This window comes from Lissotriton helveticus, chromosome 5_1 (genome assembly GCF_964261635.1).
Source record: "Lissotriton helveticus chromosome 5_1, aLisHel1.1, whole genome shotgun sequence".
Classification (NCBI taxonomy): domain Eukaryota; kingdom Metazoa; phylum Chordata; class Amphibia; order Caudata; family Salamandridae; genus Lissotriton; species Lissotriton helveticus.
The window spans coordinates 770,474,248-770,496,553 of NC_136065.1; the positions used below are offsets into that span (position 1 = coordinate 770,474,248).

The following is a 22,306-nucleotide window of genomic DNA, read 5'->3' on the forward strand; positions in this document are numbered from 1 at the left end:
ATGAATCATTTAATGTCAAGAGTTAAGCAACCAGTTGATATATGGTTTTAGTACATTCAAAAATGCATAATGATGCCTTTTACACAGTGTCAGCTAGTGGATGGTAAAATTGGTAGGGCAGAAAGTAACAAACATCTTTCTGCTTTACAGCACAACAAGATGTAAACGCTCATACTTGTTGTGGATCAATGGTCATTCTGAATCCATGCCTAGATGGACTGACAGACGGAGCTGCTGGGGAATGTCGTACTTTATGGGCAAGGGACGGAAACATGACCAATCACTGTGTGGCTTCAAACAAAGCCACACAATGATTGGCCATGGTCTTTAATATGGTCGCCCCGCATTGCACTGCCTTGACTAAACCTCGTGGTTACACACATCCAATCCTTGCATTGCTACCATGCTGTTTATAGTAATAAACAGCATGAGAGCCACGCAAGGATTGGTTGGAGTAGCTACAGCCAGCACTCCGAAGGAGACAAAGCGGCGGCGCTGTCTTCCCCCTGGGTGCCTAACACAGCACAGGATTAAGGGGCTGAAGCATGCATTCCGAGCTGGACACAGTAAGAGACCTGTCCAACCCAAGATGCTCACCCTTGGTTTATCCCAAGCCCGCCAATCAGAATGGCTATGCCTAACGCCCTACCCAAACAAGGTTTTTTTTAACATTAACATGATGAACATTACAGCATGTGGCAGCGCAGGGCGGGCACTGGGGCCACGTTCCTATGCTCCTTAGGAGAAACCGCTGCTTCTTGGACATCTATTGAAACAATTGAGAAATAAATTGTTACTTCTTAAAATTTCAGGTACTGTGGGAGGAGTATTAATTCATTCAAAGTAGTTGGTTAGCTTCACCGAGCACCGAGAAATCTTAAGTAACATTGTGAGAAACTGCATTATTATCAGTGATGGAAATAGTTCGGTTTTTACTCCTCTACGAAAATTTAGCTGCATTCAAATATTACATAATTAAGTCACGGTCATGTGTGTTATATGCTTAAGTTGAATTATTTTTAGTAATTAAATGCCAATGACCCAGCTTCCGAACAATTTAATAGTTTTCACATTTTTGTTAGTTAAATAGTGAGTAGTGTTCTTGTTTTATGTTTTAATATTGTCGATGTTGTGCATCAAGATGAAAACATAAAATGAATGTACAAAAATAAAAAAGTAATCATATAATGGCATTGTCCCTCAGGGAGAAAAAGGAGAGACTGGAAATGCACTTGGTGGAGTTAAAGGGGAGCCTGGCCCTCCAGGGCCTCCAGGATTCCCAGGACCAAAGGTACGTGTACGCCCCCCCGAGGAACTTTTTTCGGGTTTGAAGATAAAACTCCTCTATAGTGGTCTGTACATGCATTTAGTTGATAGATTCCAAATGGAAACCATCACAAGCCATGATAAGGTGAAACCCATGAAGCATTTATTTTGATTCATGAAAATGGTTTCCTAGTATAATATTGCATGAAGATTGGAGTAAAAAGTTTTGGAACTAATAAAATTGACAGCTGCAGTGTCTATTCACAATCACCAGAACAAAAGCGTCACTGGTTTAGTAAAGGCTAATTCTACTGTAAAGAAAACAGGGACTAACTAGACAGTTTACTGAGCTACCATACATCCTGGGCAAAGTGTATAATTATGTTGCAAGGTAAAAAATGCCATAAGTTTCCTTATGTTACATTTTTTAAATGTGTTATCTCTACAGGGAGAAGTTGGTGACATTGGCAAGCCTGGAATAGCAGGACTGCAAGGGGAAAAGGTATTTGATAAGACTAAGTAAATACTGTAAACGCTGCATTGAGATATGAAAGGATAGGGCAGAAATGTTGCTTAATTGTCCCCCGTCATTTAGAGTACCTTGGACTCGTGATCCTTTACCCACTCCTTTCTCTGCCACCTCCTTGATATCACCCATATGTTCTTAGAAAGGAGAGCAACAGATGTGGGAGACAAGGAATAAAGCCCATAGACCTGTCTCATGCTGTGGGAGGCAGCCAAATACCCTGTCACTCACCTGCTCTTAGGTCTGTTTCTTTGGCATCACACTCACTTCTTCTACATGAGACCTGCCTTTAATGTTTCGGAGCTTCTGGTATGTTCCAATTTATTCAAGACGTTGACTCTTTTTTATATTATTCTAGCTCTTCCAGCTTTTATTTAAGTAAGTCAGTCCTAATATTTTTGATAGTCACCATAGTGTTTCATTCTTACACCACTTATTTGAGACTCACTCACCAGTATACGCTAACTATCATGGTTTTCAAGTTATACAGTTATGGCTCTCAAACCCATGAAAAATATAAATTTCTCAAAGCTGTCAAACATCTCAAAATATCAAGCAATAAAGTAGGAACTTGGAAAAACAAAGAAATACATTTTACATAAATATCATCTTCAAATAGGTTAAGAGCTGATACAGAATTGTGGGTCTTAAAACATAGGGCCAGATGTACAACTGTTTTTTGCAGTAGCAAACGGGAAATTGGCCCGTTTGTGACTGCTAAAAAGGGTCCTGGCATGGACAAATGCTATTAGGAAGGGGCGTCCCTTCCTAATAGTGAGTCACAATGGAATATACCAGTGTTTTGCAACTGCATTTGCGGCCGCAAAACACTTGCATTTTACCACCTACTTCAAGTATGTGGTAAGCCACTTGCAAACGGGAAGGGGTCCCCAGGGGACCCCTTCCCCTTTGTTATTAGATACGAAAATATTTTTTAAGAGCAGGCAGTTGTCCCAGGAATTGCTAGCCCTTCACAAATTTCACCTGCCTCATGAATATAAATGAGGCATGTAATTTGCGACCTCAATAGGAATCACAAACAGTGTCTGAGACACTGTTGTACATTCCAATTTGCGAGTCACAAATTGCGAGTCGTAAAACGGCACAATTTGCGACTCGCCAATTGATAGGGTCTTACCTCTGGCCAGTGTGATCTGTATCAGTTAATTTAGCATAGAACAAATTATTTCAATCTTATAGGCAAAACCATGCATATCACAGGGGCATTATCAATTAAAACATACTAAAAGTGACTCACCCAGTACATTTCTTTAAAATTCCCAGCATAGGTATTATCATTTATCAAGCATGCATATTCTAAGTGTCAACGGTAATTGGTCTAACAAGCATCCTATTGAGTCAACACGGATTGCAAACCTAAAGCAACCTTCTAGTCTCTGAGATATATTTAGCAACTGTTTGCAGGTTTAGAACTTGTCTGGAAGGTCTGTTACCAAGAACAAATTATACTAATTGAACACTTAGGTGTGAGCAGAGGCCCCTAAATTTTATCTCAACGTACTATGTCATGTGAAGGCCCATCCTGTAATCCACTGCATTGTGTTATTGGTGAAAAACACCTTATCAGGTTCTAACCATCACCGGGACGCTTTCAACATGGTAGTGATACAGTGGTGAAAAGTGCAAGGCCACCTTGTTCGTTGGCATTTTATGTTAAGCATCAGTGGTTAGTCCTTCCAGCCTTAGTTGCAGATAATGCAGTTGAATGTACAGTCTGGCCTTTTTGGCTTAGAGTGTCTTCCCTGATGTTAATCTCACAATGTTTTTGTGCAAATATGATCCGACTCTAGGAAAACACTTTTGTATAACTATATACACATATGTATTGCTGCAGGGAGAGCCCGGAGTGCTTGGAGAACATGGGCCAGCTGGACCTAGGGTAAGTTTCTGATGAGAAAATTCAGAATATATTTAAAGCCTTTCAAATCCGTTACTTAAATAGAATCAAAAACATATCAACTCTTCTTTATATCAAGAAGAACAGATGATGGACGGAATGCTGAAAAAATCTAACATTCATTCTCAGTCACAGATCTGGGTTTAATCCATCTTTTTTTTGCTCTCCATGCCACCCCAGTTTGGACCCAGCCATAAGCAAATCAGTCTTGTCTCTGATCCCCATGGGAACAGTCCAGCCCGAACTGCCAGGCCAGGCCTTCCCTGGACCGGAAATAGGCATCCTGGGACCGGTTTCGGGGAATCACTCCTCATCAGCCAGGCTAGCATGAATCTAGCAGCACAGTGAGGACGGGAGCCATGTCTGGACATACCCTTTCCACTTAGGGCAACAAAAGCAAAAAGAACAGATTATGGGCGGAATGCTGAACAAATCAAACATTCACCCCAGCTTGTTTCCAGTCCCGGGAGGCATGGTGTTAGACCTGGTACCCTTGGTGTGAGTCTCCCTTCTATTTTTCACTGATAGCCTCCTCTGTTTTTGATATGTTTTGCTGGTTTGGATGCTTTGGGCACTGTGCCACTGCTATTCAGTGCCACAGTGCAAGTGCTCCCTATGTTAAATTGATGTATTGATTAGTGACTCCATGATTGGGTTATTTGATTTACAATGCACAATGTGTGGCCAGGGCAGGTAAATCAAATGCTGCTGGTGGGCTTGCAGCACTGGTTGTGCCACCCACAGAAGCAGCTTGTAAAGTGTGTCTCAGGCCTGCCATTGCAGAGCCTGTGTGCAGTCTATGACTGCCAATGTCGGCTTGAGAAGTTCACCCACTTGCCAGTCCCTAGAACTTCCCTTTTCTACATATCAGACACCCTAGGGCAGGGTGCATTGTATGTAAAAGGTAGGTCATGCCCTGATGAGTGTGGCATGTCCTAATAGTGAATTACAGCCATTTCCGTTTTTCACTATTGTAAGGCTACTTGTCCTCATAGGCCAGAATGGCCATTTTGATTATAACATCTTATAATCCTAACTGACCCAGGGAACATGGTAGAAATTCAAGTTTAGTATGCCTGAATGATAAAATACATCTTTTAGTGAAGTTGGTTTTAACATTCTGTGTTTGAAAATACCACTTTTAGAAAGTAGGCATTTTCTTACCTAACCATCCAGCCTGCCTCTGCTAGCTTGTGTATTGTATGTCTGGTTTTGTGAGTGACAGGGGCTGGGAGGCTCCAGGAGACAGGGTGAGTCAGCACAGGGTTGACTAGACCTATCTGCATGTAGAGTGGTGGGAGGAGTAGCACCTGGGTCTGAATAGGGCTGTGCCTGCCCTCCACAATGCTAGCTCCACCTCCTATGGTGTGTCTGAAGACCCTGGCCCACACTGACAAAGGAAGAAGGTGTGCACTGGCAGAATACACCCAGAACTGGTTTGAACTAGGTACAGGAACCTCTGCCTTCCGAGGACAAAGGATTTGCTAGTATAAATATTGGGGCCCAGACCCCAGGACTTTAGATCACTTCTGGAACAACAAGACAAACCTTTGCCAAGGAGAAGAACCAAGGAAGCTGTAGGAGTATGGACTGCCCCCCTGCCAGTGTACTGTGTTGTTAGGTTGGCCTGCAGTTGTTTCTTTATTGCCAAGTGAGGGAGAAGGAACTTTCAAAGAACTTTCATCATAGTGCAGAATATGTCTCCAAGGGCTTGAACGTGTGCTGGCCTCCTGCTGAAGTCTCAGGGACAAAAGACTTCACCACCAGCTCCCCTCTGAATTTCCTTGCTGGGAATTCTGTCTGCAGAAGCTTACGTGTCGCTGGGAGCTGGAAGCGCGACTCAACGAGAAGAAGCGTGGCGCAGTTGCAGCTGTTGCCGTCGCATCGCCAGAGAAGCATGTCACTGCCGCAGAGGTCGCCATCGCATCACCAGAGAAGCGTGCCTTCGTCGCAGCTGTAATCAAAACTGGGAAATACAGCAATTCCTCCCTAAGAATAGATTTTGTGAATTTGTTAAGTGTAGCTGCATATGTAAAAGTCCACCAATATTAATCCATGAATCAGGAAGTGGAATTTACATTCAGAAAGTGTTGTTTTTACACACCCAAGTTCAACTTCATTGTGCAAAATGTGTGAAACATTGTGAACTGAGCTACTGTGCCGTCTTTTACACATCTAATACTAAATCGGTTATTTCTGAATATCTTAGATGTGGCAACTCAATTTATGTTTTAAATTCATGGCCGTGACACTTCTTTCGAAATCTGTCACATTGTACAGGGGCCCAAAGGTGAGCCTGGGAAGCCCCCAGAGCAGATGGAATACAATGGTAACATCAACGAGGCACTACAGGTAAGAACTCTCTACCTATTCTTAGAAACTTTGAAGGATAGGCAGATTTTATTGGCACCTTTCTGTCACGATGTCCTTTTTAAGTAAAAGGAACTCTTTAATCTACACGCATGCATGCCATTACACACATTATGGTCTTGAACAATACATCATAATATGCTATATAAATAGGATACTTTGTCATCTGAGCATTGTTCTGTCAAGATTTGCATACGGTTTAGGTTGACAAACACTGTGTTAACTATTAGTCTTATAATTCAAGATTATACTATTTCACGAAATTTGGCATGGGCTGTCACCTAAAATCTGTGTTAAGTTTTATAAATATATTAAAGAAAAATACTGCCCATTTGATATCATGCACATTTTCCTCTGGACATTTTTATTATTCTTGGTATTTTCTTCAGAAAAACATTGGATTGCATACTTTCTTTAGCAACAAAACTCAAATATGTATCATTCTGCACATGGTACATATTTTGCGAAAGTGACTGTTTATTAAAACATTCAATCGTGATAGGCAAATACTTTTAACCTGCCTCTTTTTTGGGCTCATCTACTAGACAGCGCACAAACTTTCTGTTGCAAGACATATTGTTTTCGTACAGTGTGCTTGGAGCCATTGCTTACCACTGGTTGCCTTCATTTTCTTCGTCATTGTCACACTCATTTGTCTACTTGGCCAAAATACAACGAACACAGAACGCTGCAGCCCGACTACTCATGAACCTTCCCTCCAGAGTGTCAGCTAAACCTGCCCTCAAAGCCCTGCACTGGCTCCCGGTGCGTCAAAGGGTGGAATTCAAAGCCATGTGCACGGCTTACAAACTGATTAATGGAGCTGGCCCCCCGATTCTCAGCGACCTGGTAACGCCTTATATAGCTCCCAGATCCCTGCGGTCCGAGAATGAACATCTAGCCATCATCCCCAAATTTAAAAAAACACGCACTGGTGGCCGATGCTTCTCTGTGAAAGCTTCCACCAGATGGAACTCACTCCCCCGTACCCTCAGACTGGAACCCAGCTATCTTATTTTTAGAAAAAAATTGAAAACACTTCTATTTCCGAAATAACGTCCCCCCCCCTTTTTTCTTCCTTTTTTCTCCTCCATCTCATCTGGATATCAAAATCATTACAGCGCGGGGATGCCTTCGGGTCACCAGGCGCTCTACAAGTCGTTAAAATAAATAAATAAATAAATAAATACTTCTTATTCAATAGAGTGTGTGGGCTTTCCTTGCTCTTCTTGTGTTTGCCACTCCCCTCAAGCATGGATACATTAACGTGACCTTACACTGCTCGTTTTTTAGGCACTGCTCTTTTTATTTTGTTTAAGCACTCTGCAAAAGTGCATGCCTTCTTCTCATCCTCTCTTCACGTTGCTCTCTATTGCCTATGTGCTTCTCCCCTTCTCATCTGTGATGTAGTCACCCTGATGTGCTCCCCTACCTACATTGCTTTTCCACCCATGTACTTCTCCCCCAGCGGCAGGTCGTTCTCTGTCTTGCTCCTTTGCTGTCTCCCTGCCCTCCGCACAGCATGTTGCTCTCCCTCTCACCTGTTTGCTCCCCTGCTTCCTCCATGTTCCATCCTTTCCCTGCAACTTATGTGTTGCTCTCAGCCCTGAGTGTTGGTCCAGCCCCCACTGCTCCCTCGTGTTGCTTCCATCACGCCTACCTGTGTTGCTTCTCCCCATTCGCTTTGACCCCTGTGTTGCTTCGGCTCCCCCCCATGTTACTTCCTGCCCACCTGCTTTTCAAAAGAAGCTACCGCATGTTTTTTTATGTATTTGTCGATCCGAGTTGGATTGGTAAATACAAAGAAAGAACATGGCTGTTACATTTTGTGCAGGCACGCAAGCATGGTACACACGCCTACAAAATGACGCAATAGTTTTTTTTTTTAGCCTTGTTGCATAGCATTGCGTATGGTGTAGCATTGGGTGTGATGTATAGGATGGCTAAATCTTATTGACAAAGCCAATAGGTCCCAAAGGCAGGACCTATTGTCTTTGCTAATGCTTGTTTAACTAGGTAGTGTGTAGGGAGGACGTTATGTGTCATACATTTGATCAATGAAGGAAAATAGAGATAATACCCTTCTCTTCACTTAGACTAGTCTGATGCTAGATCATTACTTCGTTTATCTAATAAACTATTTTTTAGTGGTGTGTGCCAATACACTTAAGTCAGATGTGATCACATTTTCATTTTCCAGATATAAAGTTCAGTATGCTAGGAAGTCTGCTGTAGGACCCGTTCTTGCTCCTGTGCCCTTATTGCGCAGGTCATCCTGCTAAGGAGAGGGGATTTCCTATCAGGCATTGTACAGCAAAAAAGTACTAAACATGTTTTCTTTAAGTGAAGTATCTGAAACTGACTAGTTAAATAAAACTAGAAAGCTAACAATGTGCGTGTTATCTTCATTTCTTTTAGGAAATCCGAACATTGGCCCTTATGGTAAGTTGCACTGTTTTCAATGTGCAAATGAAAACATAGACTAAGATTTTCAAGCTTTTTGATCAACAAAAATTACCTTTGTTGCTAAAAAACATTTGTAAGAGGAAATTCACAATTCTTAATCCCAGTAAAATTGTATCCTCAGAAGTGGATATTCTTCCAATGTGAGGGAATTTCCACAGAAGCAAGAGGGATTGGCTTTATTGACTTTCCTAAGTGGGTCCCGCCTTAATCAATTGGCAATACAGCTGACCGTTGCAATTGCTGGAGAGTTAGAACATTATTATTTGTCTTATTTGATTGTTTTTCAATAATACATGTCTTTCTTTCAGGGGCCACCTGGGCTACCAGGACCTTCTGGGCCAGCTGGCCTTCCTGGAGCACCTGGACATAAGGTAAATATGTGTATATTAAAAGAACCCAGTTTTGGATTATCCAATCTAGTGGACAGTCACAGCCTCCTTTGTTTCATGAGGGACTTCTTGTGTGGCATTTCTGAGACAATGATGTGACAGATCTGTTGAGTACAAGCAGACCTTTCGTCATGGATCCCGACTGATGTAATATATTAAAAACTCTCTATAGGTTCATACAGGTTAATGTAGATTCATTGTTGCTTCCTAGGTTTCACAACCAAAAAATGCCTCAGGGAGTTGATATGGGAGAAAAGAAAATGTAGCTGAATGCATTATGTGGCCTAGAGTTCTCCTTTAATTTGTAAAAGAAACTAAGTTTAACCAGGGAAATTGCATCTCCGCCTTCCTTAATAAAATATTCTTCATACATACATTTAAGTTAGATCTCCTTCAGTTTAGTGGTAGTTCCAGGTTTCAGGCACACATAATAGGCTCTTTATAAGAGTAGTTAGATTCTGAGCAGTGTTCTGTCTAGAATACTTTCCTGTTAAATGTTTATCTGGCATAATTTGAATGAAGCATGCAGGCACATTATCTAGTGATCGACATAAAATCCTCTTCTTTCTGCATGAAATTAATATGCTGTTTCGTGCAAAGGTAAATATATGCCTGTAAGTGCACCAGAACACACAAACAATAACTAAGGGCCAGATGTATCAAGGGTTTACCGTTAGCAAACTAGCCGAATCACAGAATCGTCCCGTTTGCGAACGGGAAAAAGCCTTTTGGGATGTATCAACTCAAAAGGCATTCGAAAAATAGGTAATCGCAATTCTTGCGATTACCTATTTTGCGAATGCAGTTAGGGAGTTGCAATTTGCGATTCCCTAAATGCAATGCAAGAAGCATTCTCAGAATGCAACTTTGCATTAAGGAATCGCAAATTATCACCAACTTCAAGTTGGTGGTATTTGCAAATCCTTAGAAAAATGTACAAAACTGCTTTTCTAAGTGCCATGTGGCGCATACACTTGCCCTTAGGGCATGTGTGTGCGCCACATGTGCACACTTACCTTTTGGGGGGTACATCAAGAGGGCCTTATGTCCCCCTGGCACCCTTGCAATTGCATTTGCAATTTGCGATTACCTATTTGGTAATGGCAAATTGCGAATGCCTTTCCATTCATTCCTATGGGCCTCTAGGCCCACAGGAATGATTGGGAAGGCATTCCCTAACAGTGAATCGCAATATGGTATTGGCTAATAGGGAATGGTAAGGATTTGCCCAAAAAATTGCAAATCCTACTTATATTGCATTTTGCGATTCTAAAATAGCGAATCGGTAACATTCGCTATTTAAGAATCACAAAAGCAATTCTTGAAACATCTGGCCCAAAGTGTGTAAAAGAAGACCCTGCACTGGCAAAAGAAGGTATTTGCATTGCCTTTCTTAACTTAGCACTAGGGAATTTAAGCCATGAATGATGGGGAACATAATAAAACAATTCACAATACTTAAAAATGGACTTAAAATGAGCCAATATGGATTTTAACATTTGATGTTAATAATTTCATCCGACAGGGAGACATTGGTTTGCCTGGTGTGCCTGGTCATGACGGTGAAAAGGTGAGACAACTCGTATTTATTACTCTGTGGTTTGATTTTTGATTGCTGCAGATACTGGCTGGCAAACAGAAGGGGGTACAGTAGCAATTACATAATATAATGCTGTGTTTCTGCTTATTCCTACAATCTTATACATGGTTATCAGAAAGCCACATGGTGAGGTACTTACCTTAAGACTATATTTTTAACGCTCTATATATTTGCATTAAATATAGGCCAGAAGTGAGTTTATAATAAGGCAGTACTCTTTGTTGCCAAGGACATCATTTTATAATAGGATTGTCTGGTTCAGTTACATTTATTTATTAAAGTAACCACTTTAATGATGTTGAGACATACAAATGTGCAAAAGCTATTACATTCACTACATCTGAATTATTCATATTGTGATGGAGTTATTTCTCATATGACAATATTACACAGCAGCTAATGATCCATGGTGGGTATTTGAAGAAGCAAACACCAAGCAGCATAGTAACATCTCACTGATAAAAAAACCAAATCTATCAAGTTTTATGACCGCTTGCTCTTTAAAAACATTTCCCATTAATAGGTGTTTAACATGTATCTATTACCCACAAGATTGACTTATAAAGTACAAAAAAAATTCTTTTGTACCAAGGCTTATTTAATGTCCCTCACAATCTCGATACTGCTATTTTTCTGCACTGTATATTTATCGTTTTTTTTTATTTTAGGGTCCACGAGGTAAGCCAGGAGAGGCTGGACCTCCTGGGCCACAAGGACCCTCTGGAGAAGACGGACTTCCTGGAGTCAAGGGTGAGACTGGACTTATGGGTTTTCCAGGACCGAAGGGAGATAAAGGACCCGCTGGACAGACCGGAGCTCCAGTAAGCAACGAGAATCTGATTTGCTTTCATGTTATACCATACCCATCCTTACTTGGATACCATTGCAAATACTGATGAAATGAATAATGCATGTTTTGTGCTGTAATATATTAAAAAGCTCTCTATAGGTTCATACAGGTTAATTCAATTCAATTCAAATTAGTCTTTATTTCGACTTTTAGTCATAAAAGACATACATAAACATATTAAAACAACAATTCATCATTATTACATCCATAAAATGTTTACAAGGGAATTCATCACTTAATCATCCAATTATTGTTATCCAGACATTAGGTACTTCGACACAACGAGTTAAAAAAATAAATAAGTAATGTGTTTGATAAAATCATTAAATTTAAAACCAATTAATTTCCTGCGTAGGTGTCAGATTATATATATGGGGGCTACAATTCTTTCAACTTATCCCGTCTTATTAGCCACGTCCACTTTAAAAATTTTGCAAGCGCAACCGCCACACTTTCCGAGCAGTCAGTTTTGAGAATTCTAAGTGCTTCTGTCCCACACTGGATTCCCTTTTGTATGCAGATCGGCCTAATCCATTTATGGCGAGGAGCTTTGTATAGTGGGCACAAACAACAGATGGGCTATGTTTTCTGGATGTACTGAACAGAAGGGACACATTTGATCGTTTGTATTACTAGACCATTTTCTAGTGAATGTTTTAATAGGAAGGTTTCCTGCCCTGAACTGATGGAACAGTTTTCTATCATATGGTATTGTAATGAAGTCCCAATAGCTCTCATACATAGGAATATGTTTTTGCTCTAAAAAGACTCCTGTAAGCGATGGAGCTGTATGTTTCTGAAACTCCTCTTGGGTTACATGTGCCCAGTAAGCCTCTTTCAGAGTTTTTTTAGATGGGAAGATGTTCTCCTCGGGTTTTTCCCATAAATGCCCCATTCCTAAGGCCTTAAATAAGGATTTGACCTTCCTGAACCACAGTATTTTCCCTCCTGAGTCCATATTTCTTGTTTCTAGAAGTGCTAGAGCATAGTGGGACAGTTCAGGTGTAACCCAAAGTCTCCTCCAATAAGCAATAGGTCTGAAACTACATATGTCCTCTATTTTATAACAGCCCAGGTCCATATACAAAGGTATAATTGGCGTTGATTGTGGGAGCCCTGTTATGCATCTTAAAAAATTATTTTGTGCATTTTTTAAGGCCGTGACGTCGGAAACCCCCCACAATTCCGCCCCGTATAACATAGAAGATCTCACTTTTGTGTCATATATTTTGAGTCCAGGGGCTATTGGTTTTGTGACTGAGGACTTAAACTCTCTCAGTAATACACCTGTCAATTGTGCATGCTTAGTTGTTAAGTAAGACATGTGGGGCTTCCACTCTAGCCCTGATCCCAGTGTAATGCCCAGATAACTAAAGCTGTCTGTCTGTTCTAGCAATTCACCATTCATGGAAACTCTGCCCTTAATCCTCCTGTGCCTGTGCATCACCATCAATTTTGTCTTGGACACGTTTATTACTAGGCCATAGTCGTTGCAAAATTTTTCAAAACACCCTAATGCTTTCTGTAGCCCTTCCTGTGTTTTGGAGATTAAAAGGGTGTCATCTGCAAACATTAGCAGGGGAACTGGAATGCCATTTTGTTTCGGAGCATCTGTGTGTGCATCCCTATAATAATCTGTAACCCGGTTAATGTATAGCGTAAATAGTGTTGGAGCCAATACGCACCCTTGTCTGACACCCCTGTCTGTTGGGAATCTGTCTGTGACTTGGCTCTGAGTTCCCCATCTGACCTGCGCGTAATTGTTTTCATGAAATTTAATCAGGACAGTCAGGAGTTCAGGCGGCATGCCTTGTTCATGAAGCGCTCGTCATAGCCTGTCTCGTGGCACAAGGTCAAATGCCGCTTTTAAGTCGACAAAGGCTGCATATAATGTACCACCCCCAAGAATCACCCATTTCCAGTATATAGTCGAAAACCTGAAAACTTGGTCCACTGTACTGGTAAAGGGGCGGAAGCCAGCCTGAAACGTAGACATAACCCCCGAATCCTCTATCCAGTTCTGAATTCTAAAAAGAACCATCCTGGCCATTACCTTTTGAATACAGGCTATTAAACTGATCGGCCTATAGTTAGCAGGATCTGCCCGATCGCCTTTTTTAAAAATAGGTATAATTTCGGCTCCCCTCCATAGTTCCGGCAAGGTTGAGCCCCTGGCAATAGCGTTTGCCAACAGTTCAATATATGGGACCCAGACCTCTTTACTGTGTAGAAAAAGATCTGCTGGGATTTTGTCCGGGCCGGGTGCTCTTCCTCTTGGTATTGAATTGAGAGCACATTCAACATCTCTCTGACTAAACACTAGTACAGTTGTGGGTAGACAATTACTGATAGATTCCGGGGCATCTGTAAGTACACTATTTGTGTTGGCAAACTGGGCCTTGAAATACGATATCCAGCATTCCGGAGGGACAGAGTTAGCTGGCTGCGATTTTTGATTCCCCTTACCCCATCTCACTAAGTTCCAGAAACCAATCATGTCTCTGGACTTACTGGCCTCATATAATTCTTCCCAATAATTGTTGTCCCAAGCTTTTTTTGCCTCTTGATGTATTTGTTTATAGTGACGTCTAGCGCCCTGAATCTTCTCTCTGTCAGTGGTTCGCACCGCTAGTGCTAAGGACTTGTTTGCTACCCTACAATTTTTATTGTACCAAGAATCAGGTTTCCGACTACTTTTACGCATACGTTTTTACTTGACTTGATAAAAAATGTGCCGAGTTTTAAAAAAAAGGGTTGTGTGGATATCAGTTACCCTAGTCTCATAATCGTCCTGGGATGAATAGCCCTGTAAGTCAGCAATAGCAGCCTTTACCAGGGTGTCCATTTCTACAATAGAGTCGGGATTACCCAAACACTCAGCCCATCTCAGCCGCCTTGAGTCATTTGCCTGAACAATATCGCCCGGTGTTTCAATTTCATCTTTTCCCGGGCCCTTAAGGAGCTGTATCTCTAGGCTGAGTGGGTTATGATCACTCTCTATTCTTTGAATTATGGTCATATCACATATGGACCACCAAAATTCTAGATTCACTAGGATGTAATCTATTCTGCTTGTGCTCAGACTATTGTTGAATGTGGGATTGCCCTGCCTATCCCCTTGTGTTCTCCCATTTGCAGCTCTGAGCCCGCACTCAAGACTTAAAGTCTTGAGTTGGAGAGCTGCTTGGGTCCACCTCTTTATTGGGTTAATTCATTTGTCATCTGAAATAATATTCCATGCAGTAGAATAAAAGACTGCCATAATTTTGAGACTTTTGCTTTATATCCTCACTGCTTTGTTTCAAATAGACTCTCTCTCTCTATTTTAAGGCTCCTAGATCCAAAAATGAAAATTAGGATTTTAAAGCGATGCATTACAAAAAAAAAATTACATGCCCTGGGTGACTTTGCACCATATATTAGGAGATTACAGGTAAATTAGTCATTTCCAATTGGATATAGCCAATTTGACATACACTTTAGGCTCAGGAAAAACCATTAGCATCAGTCGAAAAGACATTTCTATACAGGGGTACAAAAGGGAAACCTCACAATCAGGGACTTATGCAGCCCAACAGACCCAGTCAAACACATAAACCTGCTAGAACTCAAGATTGTGTTCCTGGCAGTGAATGTCTTCCAGGTGCATGTAATGGGAAAGACAGTGCTAATCCAAATAAGCATTATGTCCGCAATGGTCTCCCTCAGCAAACAAGGAGGAGCAAGGTTGTCTCAGCTGTCAAAATTAGCTCAGGACGTATAGAAATTGCCAATTTAAAGGAAAAAAAAACATGGTCGCTCTACACCTACCAGGCGACGGCGTGCAAAATGTACAAACAGATAAGCTAAGAAGGAAGGCGAATGTATCCCACAAAAGGGAGCTAAAACAACAAATACTGGACAGTTTTTTCTCACAAAGGGCACCCCAGACATAGATCTGGTTGTAAGCCCGGAGAACTCAAAATGCCAAATCTTGTTGTTCAGGTATCCACACCACGAATCGAAAGGGAATTCCATAGCAATAAACTGGTCAGGAACATTTGTGTATGCCTCCCCACCAATATCACGAATTCCAGTGGTAATAGACAAGTTCAGGCACTCGTATATTGTGCTAATTCTGATAGCTATGCAGTGAGCCACGCAGATGTGGTTTTCAGACATAGTGAAGATCTCGTGGGGAGCAAGGATAAGCCTCCCGGCAGTACAGTATCTATTCAAAATTCAAGGGCAACAGGTGTGCCACCCGGAACCAGCTAGTCTCAGACTAGCGGACTGGCTCCTGAGCAAATTTGTAATTTGGTCACTTTGATCTTCTGCATAGAACCATAGAGACCCTCAAAGAAGCCAGAAGCTTGAGTAGGTGCAAGTGCTACACTGAAAAGTGAAACATACATCTGCTGGTGCAAAAGACATGGTCTCATCAGTAATAGAACTGAAAGTGCTATAGTCCTTACATACCTAAACCACTTGTTGGATGAAAACCTAACCTATGCACTACTAAAAGTTAACTTGTCCACCAATGCGGAGACTAGGGGACTCAAGGAGGAAGCTTTTTACCCTCAAGTCACTAAGAGGTTCCTGGAAGGTGCGAATGGGAAAGCACCACCAAGGTCTGCGCCCACACCCAAGTGGAACCTAAATACTGTACTCGCTCAAATAATGAGGTTGCCATTCAAACCAATGCACAAAGCGGAACATCTTTAAACCTAAAGATAGGCTTTCTCATAGCTATCATTTCTCTACATAAGGTCAACGAGCTTCAACCACTCCGCATTCCATAGCCGTACTCACAAATTCAATAAGGACAGAGTTGTCATAAGAACTAACTGAAATTGCTCCCTAAGGTGGTGTCACATTTCCATGTAAACCAAACTATTTAATACCTGCTTTCTTCCAGAAGTCACAATGTGTGCTGAAACAACCCTCCACTTACTAAATGTATGGAAAGCAGTCATGTACTATCTCCAGGAAAGAAAAGATCTAAGGGAAGGAAGTCCATTTTCTGTGTCCTTTGCACAAACAAACAAGGGGACGTCAGTTACCAAGGGAACTACTGCACAATGCATATGGCAGACAATTCATACTTGCCACAAATATGTGGGAAAGTCACTGCAGGATAAACCAATGGCGTTGCCTACAATGAAAAAGGGAGACAACCATGCCTTTCTAGAAAACACTCCCATCAATGCAATTTGGCTAGATGGTCCTCCTTACACACAAAGCATTACTGTCTGAACATTCAAATGCTAAGAGAAGCTCAAGTTGAGCAAATGGTACTGAAACGCCTTTTTGCAAATCCAAGTACTTTCAACCCAGCATCCCTGAGGGCACAGATACGGTCATAAAATTAATGCACAGAATATAAATATAGAAATGATTCATACTACAAAATGAAAAGGTTACGTAACTGTAGGAGTAGTTTTCAGCTTGAAGACTTTCTGGATTTGCATGAGGCCCTCTACCAGAAGACAAGTGCGGAGATTTGTAACAGTAAAGAGGGACAATGAATCAAATATGATGGACATTGCAAACACAGGGACACAGGAAAAAAGAAATTGAAGATGGCAACAACGCAATGGAGTTAACAGGGTGACTGTCTGATGTCATCAGGGAGGGGTAGAGCACCAAATGGTTGATGATGAAGCCCATCTGGAATAATGCGCAACTTGTGGATCCAGAAAGGCTTCAGGCTGCAACCTGCTACTCCTGAGGTAAGTAACCATTTTGTTCCTAACCCTCAAACCTCTTTTATAGTGGCCATTACAATGTTTCGCAGAGTCACTGAACTACAGGGACTCTCAAAACAGGAACCATACACAGGTACACACGTTTCTATGCTAATCAAACAGTCCAACTACCAATTTTCTTTCAACAACCGAAGATGCATGTAAATTAAGCACTATGTACATTGGAAGTTAGGAGAACAGCTATGTACTGTTTTAAAAAAACTGTACAGGAACGGAAACAAATGACCTCTTTCATTTGTATCTGCAAACGTGGGAATACCAGTCAGAAAGAGAACTATTGCAGGATGGATAGTACAGACCCTCAAAACATGCTACGAACAAGTGGGGTCCCATTACATGAGAGACAAAGGGCACACGCTACTAGGAATAAGCATTTGCAAAAAGCTATTAGCTTTGCCAATGCTATTCCTTATTTATTTTCTTTAAGTTTTCATAATAAATACATTTAATAAGAAAAATCTTATGTAGTGGGGGGTATGGCTTGAGCCTGAGCAAGATAGCTGCTTGAACCGTCTGCTCCGCACCGTTCCTGCAGCTCTAAAGATTCAGAGTTCTCCATGTCGGGCTGGCAAATCCATCTACTCCCATAGGAGCAACTAGGTGTTGGGATTCGAGAACTGTTTCTACCCATAATTTGCACGATCTGTGCAGATTGCACAGACGGGTGATTTTTATGCGCGAAAAACAAGATGGCAGCTACCTGCGGCTCTGAACATCTCGGAGAAACCCTCACCATGTATCTAAAAACAAGCATTGGCAATGCCAATAGATCTCGCCGATGGGAGAACTATTGCTTTTGTCATCTGGGCGGGGTGGCTATAAGGAGTAACAAATGTGTGCTATGAGCGCAGCTGCCATTATTGCGTATGTAAGTTGAACGTAGGTGCGCACGTCTGTGAAAGAGGCACTATGCTTTTTTCACATATCCGTGAAACATTGAGTCACTGGAACCTTCAAGGCTACCTCAGCAATGGGACCTCAGCCCAATACTTCCATTTAACAAAAATAGCAAAAAGCAGGGGGTTCTGGCAGCTTCAGCAATTAAAAATACCTGTACTGCGCCACAAACAAACAAACATCTGGTGCCTGCAGATAGAGCTGCCAATCTCCCTTGCTGTGCCCCAGCATGCGCTGCGAAGATCTGTAATGCAGTTTTTGTATACAGACTGCACTGGTATAAATAAGGCAGAAGCAAAATCATCTCATGCCGATAAGCGGGAGAGCCGCACGCCACCTCAATAAGCTGTTGTTGCTTGACGTTATTTTTCTGGTTATGCACTCCTTAGTGACACGTGATGCTTTCTTCTGACCTACATTAACCATTTGCATATGACCAGAATACATATTAATGTGTTTAGTAACAAGAGTACGTATCCTGACTTTTTCCCTAATGTATGGCACGCAACTGTGCGTAATTATAATAATACTTCCAGGCAATAACCTCAGTTGATTTGTAAGCATTTCTTGAGGAAAAACAAATTAATGTATTGCACATAATAACAAGGCGGCTTTAAATATTAGAAAAGGTCCGCTAGTCAGCAACAAATGAGAGAGAGAGGGTCAGGCAAGCAAAACAAGCGAAAGCACAGCGTGTTGCATGGAAATAGTAACCTGATCCACGAGGATTGCAGTTGCCACCCCGCGAGCCGCGGTTCGCTCCTGAGAGCAAAACGCCGTGGGAGTGAACATTAGAAAAGAGGTGGGACATGCACCCACCTTTAGCAATTTGCGTGCTTTCATTATTGAAAGACACACACAAAAAGCCAATCAAATGTGTAGGAGGCGTCAGACCTACTCGGAGAAGCCACAAGAAGCCTGACAAGCCACAAGAAGCCTCGCAGACCAGGGCATGTGCGCTGCTAGGGTCAACCTAAAAAGGAGGTAGGAGGCATTAACCCCCACCAACAAACGGAGACTACCTTGAAAATCACCTCAGCCAACTAACCTATATTGGGGAGATAGTGCTCTTTGTTCCGCATCGAGCCTCAGAAATCTAGGGGTAATTTTTGATAGGACAATTAGCTTAGAATCTCATATCAATAAGACGGCAGGGACCTGTTTCTTATTAATCAGAGCACTATGTGAGATTCTCCCACTACTTCCTATTTCATTTAGAGCACTAGTGGTTCGCAGTGTGATCCTAAGTAGACTGGACTATTGTAATTCCCTACTGCTAGGAGCGCCTGATGACCTGATCAAGTGGCTACAGAGGGTTAAAGCAGCAGCAGCCAAATTAGCCCTTAACAGGCCGAGGAGATCCTCGATATCCTTGTCTCTGAAAGATTTACACTTGATACAATTAAAACAAAGATTAATATTTAAGTTTCTTTGCATCACTGTTAAATCCCTTCATGACCTTGGTTCGGCCCCCCTGCACAAGAGTCTAAAATGATACGTCGCTGGCAGGAGCTTATGCTCCTCTTCAGTCAATCTAGCTAGTGTGGCCTGGTTCAGAAAAACAGACATGACATGGGGGACAAGACATGAGTGAAGTAGCTCAGCTATATCAACTTCCGGATGCCCTGACTTTCCTCTTATCTACTACACTTCAGACAGGGTAGCAAAACATGGCTTTTCCCTAAAATGAGAGCTTTTCCCTAAAATTATTTACACAGTATTATATTGCTGAGCGCTCTCACACTGTATGAAACTTTTCTTCTTCTCCTCTCCCCTAGTATCTCAAACAGCACCATAACACCTGTTAGGTGTCAGTTGTGCTATACAAGTGAGATAAATAATAAATTAAATTAAAAAACTGTTGAGACATGGAGAAAACCTGTATCACTGAGTATAAATATATATAAAATTGGAGCCATAAAGGGTATGCTTGGTAGAGGTAGGCAGGGAAAAGAACACATTTAGGAAATCTAGGTCTGCTGTCAAATTCAATATTGCTAATTTGCATGTGTGGTAATCAACAACGGTAATTTGTATGAACATCCAGTCAAGGCTGAATGTTGGTGGAAAAGGATTTGTCATAGAATATCTATATGCTACTGTCTGCCTCATGTGGCAGACATTTTCTGCAATGGTTGCACAGATCATGTTTAAATATTCCTTTGACATTTATGCCTGTGAAAAATATATATGTCATAGGGATGTATGTCTCTTTATGATGTATCTATAGATGCCAATAAGTAAGATAAGGGTTAATTACTGGGTTGCTTTTTTCAAATGGTGAGAGACGATTGTAAGACTTTTTGTTGTTTATTCTTCAGGGTCTTGATGGGCCAACTGGTGAGAAAGGAGTGCAAGGGGATCAGGGACTATCAGGTCCACCAGGACTACCAGGACCAATTGGACTTCCAGGACTTACAGTAAGAGTGAAGAAATAGAATTGGTCCCCAAAATTGTGTTTAAGAGTGGGGCATATCTACTTAGATGTGGGCAGGATCACTAGTTTACTAAACCTGTGAGGGGTCTACACATATTTAGTGATGATGGTTAAAATGGTTGTAAAATAAAGAAATAGAGCCTTTCATGCAAAAGTTCATCTTTGGAGCTGTCACAGAATCCCTTTCAGAGGACAGAGGGGCACACAGGGGTCACTCAGGTAAACTGTGGTGGTTGAGGCCGTTTACTCCTAATGTTTACTATGGATCCTGAGTACTCTTAGTGGTAGCTGTGGAGTAACAGTGGAAGGCTTTCGCAGGTGAGGATGTGTGAATACAGATCAGATAACATGACTCAAAACTCAAAAAGCGAACATCGCTGTCAATAAACCAATGTCCAGTCAAATATTTATTTTTATAATAAAAAGAAATATATAGTGGGGGCGTGGCCAAGGAGGCCAAGATGGCAGACACGGATTAAACAAGTATGAAACATTAATCCTCACCTGGCAGCCATCGGCTTCTATAGCTGCACATAGGAGTTGTCATTGGTGCTGAAAAGACAACAGCTTTTCGCACAGGCTGTGTGTCGCCCGTCGATGGTGCACTCTTTGGCCACGGCCTGCTAGGAAACTGCAAGGCCCATCACAGCTTAAGGAGATGTGAGGCTGGAACGACTATCACCAGCTGTGAATAGGTGATCCTATTTCCATCCCTCCCCAACTCAGGATCACCTCTCAAATATTTCAGAGAGAAAGGGTGAAGAAAGCTGTACGCCGCTTGAGACCCCGAGACTCTGATAATGGGGGCCACTACCACCTGGCGTGTGGGGGCTGCCAGTATCACAGGGCACTAGCTCCTTGCAGTGTCATGCCCACTAGATGCCACAGGAGATGTGGAGCAGCCCAGGTGGAAGGCATCTCTGTGTGGATCGGTGAGTAACCACCGTAAACCTTACTTCCTTTGAGCTGTGAGGACACTGCCATGGCGACCATATGGGCCTAATCTGATGAGCGGCACAGGCAGACTACGGGTGGCTCCATGTGCTGTCAAGACCTTCCCTGATCAGTCTACTCAATACTGAATTTTATGGGAGCCCTACTCTTTATGACCTACTTAGGTATTCCTGGTGCCTGATACGCCCTTTGTTGGAACCACTACCCATACATCTGCTTATACTTGGGGTGCCTCAAGGAAACCTATAAGAAACTTCCTACCTGCTTGGTGTCTCCCCCATCGCTGACCTTCTGCGAGGGAATTTAGGGGTCCTCGTTGTGGGCTGCATGACCTCACCTGGGATTGTCCCTTAACTGATCCTGTGGGAGCCTTAGACTGCAACACTATCTGGACACCACTGCAGACTCTGCCTTTCCCCACAGGGTGTGATATTCAGCAACAACAGGAGCTTGCTGGGACCCTGGGCTCCACGTACTCTGGGGTGTCAATGTCCAAACTGGCAAATACAAGTAGGCCCAAACCTGTACTATACTACCACACTCCCTGACAAAGCTGGAACCAAAGCTCTAATGATGGGACGCTTAAGATCCAGTACCCATCCCGCACGCTTACAACCACCAACACCATCAGTGGGCGCTCACCGGGCCGTAGACTCAATGGGCTAACCTTCCGGACCCACCTCAGTTGAAGCTAAACTTGCAGAGATAGATTGATTCTGGGTTTCCCTTAGAAGTAAAATAGATTCAATGGCAACAGATCTAATGATATTGAGACAATCATCAGAAACTTTCTGTCAGGGTCCACTTGATGGAGCAGTCACTGGCAATCATCCAAACATATTAAAAAATCATGCAATCTCACCTGCACACTCTATGCCAAAGGGTC

At 42.2% G+C, this 22,306-nt stretch overlaps 1 protein-coding gene across 1 annotated transcript in view; it reads left to right on the forward strand.

The window, feature by feature from the left end:
• COL13A1 (collagen type XIII alpha 1 chain) overlaps positions 1–22,306 on the forward strand; it is a 396,595-nt gene that overhangs the window by 189,512 nt on the left and 184,777 nt on the right. The window contains exons 17-25 of the mRNA XM_078643241.1: positions 1,205–1,291; positions 1,715–1,768; positions 3,648–3,692; positions 5,991–6,062; positions 8,499–8,522; positions 8,855–8,917; positions 10,461–10,505; positions 11,204–11,356; positions 20,351–20,449. Coding sequence (XP_078499367.1) covers positions 1,205–1,291; positions 1,715–1,768; positions 3,648–3,692; positions 5,991–6,062; positions 8,499–8,522; positions 8,855–8,917; positions 10,461–10,505; positions 11,204–11,356; positions 20,351–20,449 — 642 coding nt within the window. The remainder of the gene's footprint in view (positions 1–1,204; positions 1,292–1,714; positions 1,769–3,647; positions 3,693–5,990; positions 6,063–8,498; positions 8,523–8,854; positions 8,918–10,460; positions 10,506–11,203; positions 11,357–20,350; positions 20,450–22,306) is intronic.